Source organism: Spermophilus citellus (assembly GCF_964194105.1).
Source record: "Spermophilus citellus genome assembly, chromosome: X".
Lineage (NCBI taxonomy): Eukaryota > Metazoa > Chordata > Mammalia > Rodentia > Sciuridae > Spermophilus > Spermophilus citellus.
Window position 1 is genome coordinate 127510335 of NC_138190.1, and position 9350 is coordinate 127519684.

At 39.4% G+C, this 9350-nt stretch overlaps 1 protein-coding gene across 1 annotated transcript; it reads right to left on the bottom strand.

The window, feature by feature from the left end:
* Window positions 1–8146: 8146 nt before the first annotated feature.
* On the bottom strand, window positions 8147–9085 carry LOC308639547 (olfactory receptor 11L1-like; the record flags this gene model as incomplete). Its single annotated transcript, XM_081277753.1, has 1 exon — window positions 8147–9085. The coding sequence occupies one exon, from the start codon at window positions 9083–9085 to the stop codon at window positions 8147–8149; it is 939 nt and encodes a 312-aa protein (XP_081133879.1).
* Window positions 9086–9350: the final 265 nt, after the last annotated feature.

A 9350-nucleotide genomic window follows, 5' to 3' on the forward strand; every position in this document is an offset into this window, starting at 1 on the left:
AAATGCTAGACATCTCCATCCCTATTCAGAGAAATCAGCCTGTGAGGATCCATGAGTGAGGATATTTCAGCATGTGTCAAGTGCTTCAAGCTGAGCTAAGAAATCAGAAAAAAAAGTATCATAGGAGACCCTTGCCCTCAATGAATTTCTAATATAATTGGATATGGAAGATGAATAATAAGCACAGGCTTACTCAGAAGAAGAGAAAATAGTAGCTGAATGCATAGCATGTGTGTATGTGTGTGTGTGTGCTCCCATTGTGTCCCATGTATGTCTGAAGGGAAACTCAATGAGTGCTTATTATGTACATGGTAAAAATCAATCCCAGAAAGATACTGAAGACAGTGAAATCCTGGAACAGGGAACCAGTCTTTGGGGAAGAACGAGAGGAAGGCACCAAAACATAGATGAAAGGACACCCTTACTTATCTGAGGCTGAAGGTCCACAGGTAAAGGGGACTGCAACATAAAAGAAAAGAGAAATCCAGACTAGGGAGACATCTGGCAGACGTACTGTGCAAAGGCCAGGATGAGGTCATCCTTACCCATTGAGCAAGAGTCAAGAGAGGAGGGAATAAGTTAAGAAGCCAAGGAGACTAGAAAAGTTTTGGAACATGCTGTGGGCATGAATACAGCCAAAAAATCAACAATAGATGAATAAAAGATTGTGGAGCTGCCTGCAGGGCTCTAGTGAAGTTAAGCTGCTGGGATTTATGCATTTGTTGATTATCCACTTTGTGCACTACCCATAGTAAATATTCAACCCCAGGCAGCCGCCTCTGCACCATCCCTACTCTCGGCCCCCCAGCCAATGTTCTGTCTCATTTATTCCTAAGTTGTGAGCAATCTTAGCAACAAATTATGAAGACAGAGCATACACACATAGGGTTTGCTGTTATAATCAAAATTTACAACAAAATTAATCTGACACATATTTAATGATATGCATAATTGTTATTGTGCTGGGTGGCAATTAGGCATAAATTGTAAACAGTTCACATAAATGCCTGTAATTAGAATTACTTCCAAACAGTTAAACCAAATTCTTAGTTTCTTTCCTGAGTTTGTCAGCCCTTGTGTATCCCTCATCTGCACCCACATCAGCAGTGCAGTTATTGAGTTGGCGTTAATCATCACCTTCATCAAGCACTTGTTATGTTAGAGGAAAAAAAATCTGGGGTCTCTTTGCCCAACAGCTACCTCTGGCTGCCACTCAAAAGGCCCTCTCATCTAGAGTGCCCATCAAGAGCCAGTATTTGCACACCCTGTTCTCTGTCACCATCAAAGGTTACCCCCTACTCTTTTCAGAGGGATGTTGGAAGGAGTCAGACAGGTAACCCTTGGTTAGTGGTGGCAACAGGGGAGAAGAAAACTTGACTCTGAATCTTCATAACTGGAACTCCAGGAGCAGGTAGATGACAGGGTAAGGGAAATTGACTGAATTCATTATGCAAGCCCCTCTCCCTACCTCCATCCCATGAAATGACTAATAAAGTCCTCTTTACAGTGTCTTTAAGGGGATAGATTCCCACTAAAAAGAAACCCTGCTCCAGCCTAAACCTCAACATATTCCTCTCTCCATTCAACAGTAGTGTTGCCTGAAATGCTTTTAAATTTCAGAAATGTGTTGCTTTTATTTTGCCATTAAAAATAAATGGCTTCAAAAATCCCAAGAAAGCCATCATATACACTGCAATATGTGCCAGTAGGCTAAGCCATACAGTGAGATAGAGAGACCTGGATGCCCCAACTTGCTGGCAGTGAGAGTTTGGTATTTACCCTCTCTGAACCTCAATTTCCTCATCTGTAAAATGGTGATAACAATAGTATCTATCTCATAGAGCTGTTGTGAAGATTTTATGAGATCATGCATATAAAACATTACCACACTGCTTGAAATGGTCATTGACTATTAGATGCGTTCATTCTTACCATGGCTATTGTTGCTTTTTAGAGGTAGTCTTGGCTGCCTCATTAATGTGCTGTCCTTCCAAGTGTTTAATTCTGAAGGAAGCAGAACTGCAGGAAATGAATGTATGAAATGCTGGTGGTGAAATCTGGACAACGGATCCACAGATGACCTTAAATCAAATAGAACAGCACAGATGGCTCAGACCCTCATCTATATTCCATTTTGTTAAGGCAGGTTGGTGCTGACCCAGAACATGGTACAGCCTGGCATCTAGAGGAGGCCTAAGCCACACCAGATGAAAATAATCATCAAAAACATTCATTTAATCGCCAGAACTGTAATGTCTGAACCCTCACTGCAAGACCCTTGGGAGACGAGTCATATATGCAAGATATTTTAGAACGAGAGACAGAGCATGTGAGTTAACATGAACAACAAGTACAACAAGGACTAATGAAGGGGTATCCTCTACAGTGGTAGCAACCAGGGTGAAGGAAATACTCTCCTTTGCTTGTGAGGTTTAGGAGAGCTGCTTTTCCAAGAAAGAAGTTTTGAAGTGAGTGTGTATAAATGCTAAATCACATGCTATATGTAAAAAATCCAGTGTCAATCAAGAAGCATTTTTCCCATACAGCTCATACAACTGAAATTCTGACCTTACTTTGTGTGCCTCCTAAAATGATATGGATTCTGTGGCCAATATTTCAGTTACCATGAACTAAATAAACAATTGAACTATGTTCATGAATTCTGTGGCTCAGGAATCTAGACAGGTCACAGTGGGAATGGCTTATCTCTATCGCACAATGTCCGGGACCTCAGCTTGGAAAACCTTTTGATTGGAGGGGACTTGACAGCAAGAAATGGGGTCATCTAGAGGCATCTACACTCATATATCTGACAGTTTATGCTGGTGGTTACTTTTAATCTATTAGTGCCCTGGTCATGCTATATTGGTCAAAACCATTACAAAACTTCCATTTTCAAAGGGAGGGGACATAGATTCCACATCTCAGTGGGAAGACTATCAAAGAATTTGCAGAGATGATGTAGACCCTATAAGATCTTTAAGGGCATGACTTTTGTCTCCCCAGAAATGGAAAACATCATGTGGCCTCTCCATGTGATTTGCTCACAGTATGGTGACTTCAGGATAATCAGACTTCTTACAAGGTATTCCAATGCTACAAAAGCAAGTTTACTGAAAACAAGGCAAAAGTGACAGCACTTTCTACAGTCCAGTCTTGGAAGTCACTTCCTCTATTCTGAATTCTACTACTGTGCCCAGGATACCCTGTTGGCACCCATGTTATTCTCCATTGGTTCAAACAGTCACTAGTACTTTGGGATTTAAAGAGGAGGACTTTGATCCCACCTATTGATGGGAAGAATATTAATAAATTTGTAAATGGTAGCCACCAATCTATCAAACCATGACCATTAACTACCCACTTATTGACTAACCAGGGGGTAAGAATTCTAAAGATATTTTCTCGTTCATTTGTTCATCAAATTTATATTGAATGCTTACCGTGGGTCAGACACAGTAGTTCTGAGAGCCAAACATGAAAAATATAAGTATACCCATGATTACACAATTACCACTTTGCTAAATGATAAGAAGAATGAGGAGATATTAAAATGGAGCCTAACCAGGTGGGGGTAGGCTGTGAAGGTAATTTAGATGAGGTGGCCAGGAAAGGTCTATCTGGTGTTAAAGTAAAGGAGGAGGAAGAAGAAGAAGAAGAAGAAGAAGAAGAAGAAGAAGAAGAAGAAGAAGAAGAAGAAGAAGAAGAAGAGGAGGAGGAGGAGGAGGAGGAGGAGGAGGAGGAGGAGGAGGAGGAGGAGGAGGAGGAGGAGGAGGAGGAGGAGGAGGAGGAGGAGGAGGGGGGAGGGGGGAGGGGGGAGGGGGGAGGGGGGAGGAAGAAGAAGAAGAAGAGGAGGAGAAGAGAAGAGAAGAGAAGAGAAGAGGAGGAGGAGGAGGAGGAGGAGGAGGAGGAGGAGGAGGAGGAGGAGGAGGAGGAGGAGGAAACTATCAAGTTCTGAGGAGAACTTGATATTCCAAGCAGTGAGAATGACAAATTCAAACATTATAAGGCACAAAATGATTTGCATATTGAAGAAACAAACAAACAAAAAAAAACAAAGGTTTCCAGGGCTGGAGTCATAGCTCAGTGGTAGAGCACATACTTGCCTAGCATGTGTGAGGTACTGGGTTTGATTCTCAGCACTGCATATAAATAAATTAAATAAAGGTCTATCAATAACTAAAAATATATTTTTAAAAAAGGATTCCAATGTAGACAGTAAACATAAAATCATGGCACATGATAATGTTAGACTGGTAGATAGTGGCTAAACTCAGCAGTTTAATAAGTTCATTCTTCTTTAGTTTGCCTTCTTTTCTAATTAAGCACTGCCTCATTTACTTTCACACTTTGTTTTTGGACTGGAGGTTGAACCCAGGGGCAATTAACCCCTGAGCCACATCACCAACCCTTTTTTATATTTTAGTTAGAGACAGGGTCTTGCTGAGCTGCTTAGGGCCTCTCTAAGTTGCTGAGGCTGGCTTTGAACTCATGATCCTTCTGCCTCAACCTCCCAAGTCGCTGGGATCACAGGCATGAGCCACAGTGCCAGGCTACTTTCACAACATTTGTTGTTGTCAGAAGACTTTAAGGATGTTTTTCCTATGTGAGAAAAACATAAGAAGTAGATAAAGAGAGAAACAAATGTGGTTCTTGCAGAAAAAGTAAGGTGGATGTAGTCTGGTGACATTGTTTGAGCTGTCATTAAATGTTGGGCAGCAGCATCCACAGTTTCCACAAAGCTGCTCAGTCAACGAACATATGAAATACCTTGGTGTCGAGCTTGTGTTTTGCTTGCCAATAATGATAGTAAACTGAGATCCTGGCAAAACTGAGAAACTCGGAAACTTGGCACCTATTTTTCTAGCATCTGCTTTCAGCCATCAGACCTTTTCCAGTTTTTCAGATACCTCTGTGGTCCATACTGTTTTACTATATCAATGTAGTAAAGGGTTCAATGACATCCAACAGTGATGATGAGAACTATTAAAATAATAATTAGCACATATTGAATACCTCTCATGTGCCAAGAGTTTTACACATATTATCTCTTTTAATCCTCCTAACAGCCTTGGGAGGTAAGGTAGTACTAGTATTGCCATTTTACACATGAGAGACTTGAAGATCAGGGAGGCTAAGTTCCTTGGCTAAAATCACAGAGCTGATACATAGAAACTAGTCTGAGTGATGATTCCACTCTTTTAGGTGCTATTGAATACTGAAACTCTTCCAGACAGCACAGAATATAATTAGGCACCCGAAAACTTTGCATATGCAGTGCCCCTAAAGGTGAATATTTACCTAATTTTTCATTTTAATCCAGATGCCTGGCTTCATATAGGCCAAATTGAACTGTTGCCTGTGTAAAAAGTATTTACCCTTTCTCAAGGCATTACCTTCATAACATAATTAAGATTAAAAAAAAACAATTTCTTATTTGCATGTTGGTTTAAGAATTTAAGTCCCTAAACTAACACAAACCACCATTTTGAGCTTTAGCTATCCTTGGAGAGAATGGCATGTAAATCAGCCTCCTTAAATACTTTGAATTAAGTGATATGCAGATAACAGCTTGCCTTTAATGGATATCCTTACCTGATCTCAATAGGGCCCTGTCTCAGGTATTAAAAAGAAGAAACCCAATTAGCTCTAATTGCTGCTCTCAATGGACATGTTGCCTTCTCATTGGCAAATGGCAGCTTCTGCCATGGAGGAACAAATGCCTCTAAAATTTCCAGGTGGACATATCCCTCCCTTTTTTTCACCCTCACACTTCTTTTCTCCACAGTGTATCATACAACTCACACACCCCTAAGAACTATAAATTCAGAGTTAGGAATGATCTCCTCAAAGGAAGGCAATCAATCCTATTCCCAGCAGGTCAGGTGACTTCATCTTTCTCTTGTGGGGGTTTAGTTGAACAAACATTAACTAGGTGCAGGGTCTATGTCTGATCTTGTATAGGTGGTCCAACGGTTAGAATGAAGACCTTTCAAGATGTGTTCACATCAACTTTATTCTTTTTGTGCCCAGAAGAGTGTTATATGCATACAGAATGTGTTCATCTTTTTTTTTTGTACCAAGGATTGAACTCATCCCTAGCTCTTTTTAATTTTTTTTTTAAATTTTGAGACATGGTCTCAATGAGTTACTTAGGGCCTAGTTGCTGAGACTCACTTTAAAGTTACCATCCTCCTGCCTCAGCCTCCTGAGCTGCTGGGATTACAGGCATGTATCATGATGCCCTGCTACACTTAAATTTATATTTAACATATTTATTATATGTTGAAGTTATATTTAACAAGTATGCAAAAAATATAATGAATGAATGAATGAATGAATGATTTTATCTTTCTTTCCAATGGCCCAAAGCAATGCTGTGACCTGACCCTAAGAGGAAATGTTCAAGATTCTCTACCTCTTACCACAAGATCTACTGTCAAATTTGCCCCAAGAAAAATATCAGACTTTTAGAACTGGAACTATTCTAAAAGCATTATACAGCCTAGCCAGTACTTTAGGCAGGGACAAATTACCTTATAGGAATTTATTATTAGATGGGCAGAAATACACATATGCAAATAATTACCCTAGACAATATAATGCTAAAACAGAAATATGTTCAAAGTCTTGTACTAGCATAGGAAGAACTTTAGAGGGACAGTAAAGGCTTAGAGTACTTCACAGAGTGTGTGACATTTAATATTTAATAATTGAAGGATTGAAAGGAGTTAACACAGGAGGAGGGAGGCAGAAGCAAAAGTGGAAACAGCATGTACAAAGTCACGGAGTCACCAAGAGTATGAGACATTTATTATGTTCTTAATTGGCGGTCCTTGTAGCAGAGGTTGGTTAAATACTGAGGAATGTAGACATATTTCTATTATAGGAAGATCACTCTGATGATAAGGAAGAAGAGCCTAGGAAATCATTCTTACTTCTTGACAGTCCCTTTCAGGCCTTTATTATTATACCAACAATGGTGGACTGAGAACATTAAACATAGAGCTCATATTTTCTCCCTTGGGTTTTCCATTCTAGAAATGGGAACACATCAAATTGTGGGGGTTTGTTATGTTCAGTAAATGCTGAGGCAACTGATACCACCAAATTTGTATGTATTTTTTAGAACATTCTATGAACCTATAAGTAATTGTATTATATTTTTCTTTTACCTTTTTTGCACAAATGGTGCCAGACTATACGTACTGCACTACAACTGGGTTTTTGCATTCAAAATATAATGTGTAGATCTGTCCATGTCAGCACATGCAGAATTCACTTGTTATTTGTTGTTGTTGTTTATGTTTGTTTATTCATAGATTTATTATATTCCATTGTATGTGTGTTTTAATGCATTGAACAAATTAGATTGCTTTTATCTTTTGTTCTTATGAATAATCCTTAAATAAAAAGTTAAAATTGGGCTGGGGTTGTGGCTCAGCTGTAGAGTGCTTGCCTAGCATGTATGAGGCCCTGGGTTCGATCTTCAGGACCACATAAAAATAAATAAATAAAATAAACGTATTATGTCCAACTACAACTAAAAAATAAAATATATATTAAAAAGTTAAAATTAATTTAATGCCAGGATATTTTTATCAACAATCTGAGGGGGAAAGGGGAGACATTGGTATTAAACTGCAACACATTTCCTTTTTCCTTCTCACTTTACATCTAAACAATGTTCACCTAAGAAAGGTTATCGGCACTAATATCTTCCATGGTCCAAGAAACCCCTCAGTCAGTGAAAAGAGTATGAGTTTGGTGATAGGTGAGCCTTGGGCTCAGATTCAAATTGTGGTTTCATTACAATCTAGCTGGATGGTTTTGAGTAAATGAATTAGTCTTTGAGAATCAGTTGTGATCTGTAAAATAGGGACAATAATAGCAGCTACTTCGTAATGTTACTGTGAGGATTTAGCACACAATGATCCACAGAAGGAATTAGTATAGTGCCTGGTACCTACAAAATGTCCAACAAATGAAACTTCCGGTTCATAAACAGGGAGAGTGTTGATGGAACATGGGAAAACTCATCAATTTAACATGAACTATTGTTGATGCTATAGAAATATTTTGCGTTGTTGGGGTTTTCAATAAATGCCCAGATCCACTAAAAGCTTCAAATATAATTAGCCCAGGTCTATTTCCCTCGTTGCACCAATTTTCTCAGAGCTACTTTCACATCCTTGTTCCTTAGGGTGTAAATGACAGGGTTGAGTGAAGGAGTAAGCACTGTATATAGAAGGGAAAGCAACTTTAAGATGTCTTCATACTGAGGCCCTGATGGGAAACCATAGACAATGCCCAGTGTCCCATAATAGAGACTGACCACTGTTAGGTGTGAAGAACAGGTAGAGAAAGCCCGCTGCTTCCCTGTGGCAGAAGGAATCCTCAGAATAGTGGAAATAATGTGAATATAGGAAGCCAGGGTCAGCAGGAAAGGGCCAAGGGCAAATAGAGAGGTGCATATAAAAGAGGTCATCTCAGCTACCTGAGTATCAGTGCAGGCAAGTTTCATGATGGGCTTCAAATCACAGAAGAAGTGGTCAATCTCATTAGCAGAACAGAATGTTAAACGAAAAATGAGGACCATGAGAAGGATGGGTGCCAGAAATCCAGCCAGCCAAGAGGCAGCAGCTAGGTGTAAGCAACCCCAGAAGTCCATGATGCTGGAGTAGTGCAGTGGGTTACAGATGGCTATATAGCGATCATAAGACATTACAGCCAGGAAGAAGCATTCTGTGGCCACGAGGGAAGCAAAAAAATAAAACTGGCAAGCACAGGCTGGGAAGGAAATAGGCACATGAGCTGACAGCAATGTCCTCAACATTATGGGCTCAATGGTAGTAGTATAGCCAATCTCTAGGAAGGAGAAGTGGACAAGAAAGAAATACATGGGTGTATGAAGGGAGCAATCAGCTGACACCACAGTTAGGATCACCATATTGCCTATGAGAGTCATCACATAAATGGTCAGAAATATCCCAAAAAGAAGAAACTGAAATCCATGGAGATCCCCAAAACCCAAAAGGATAATTTCTGAAATTTGAGTTGTATTTTCTTCTGTACTGCTGGCCATGATTTGGATCTAAAATAAATACATAAGTAAAAATTTAAAGAATATCAAATACTATTTTTAGAAAAAATCAAACAAGAGACTTTATACATATCAAGCATAATTGGCTTCTCTGTAGACATGCAAGATTCTTAAACTTAATTAATATATTTGACCATAGCCTCCCAGGAGCCATTTGGAAAGTTAATCTATGACTTTAATTATCTCACCATATTTAGAATGTATAGGTTCTTGAAATTGTGACTATGACACATAAATATGCAGTTTT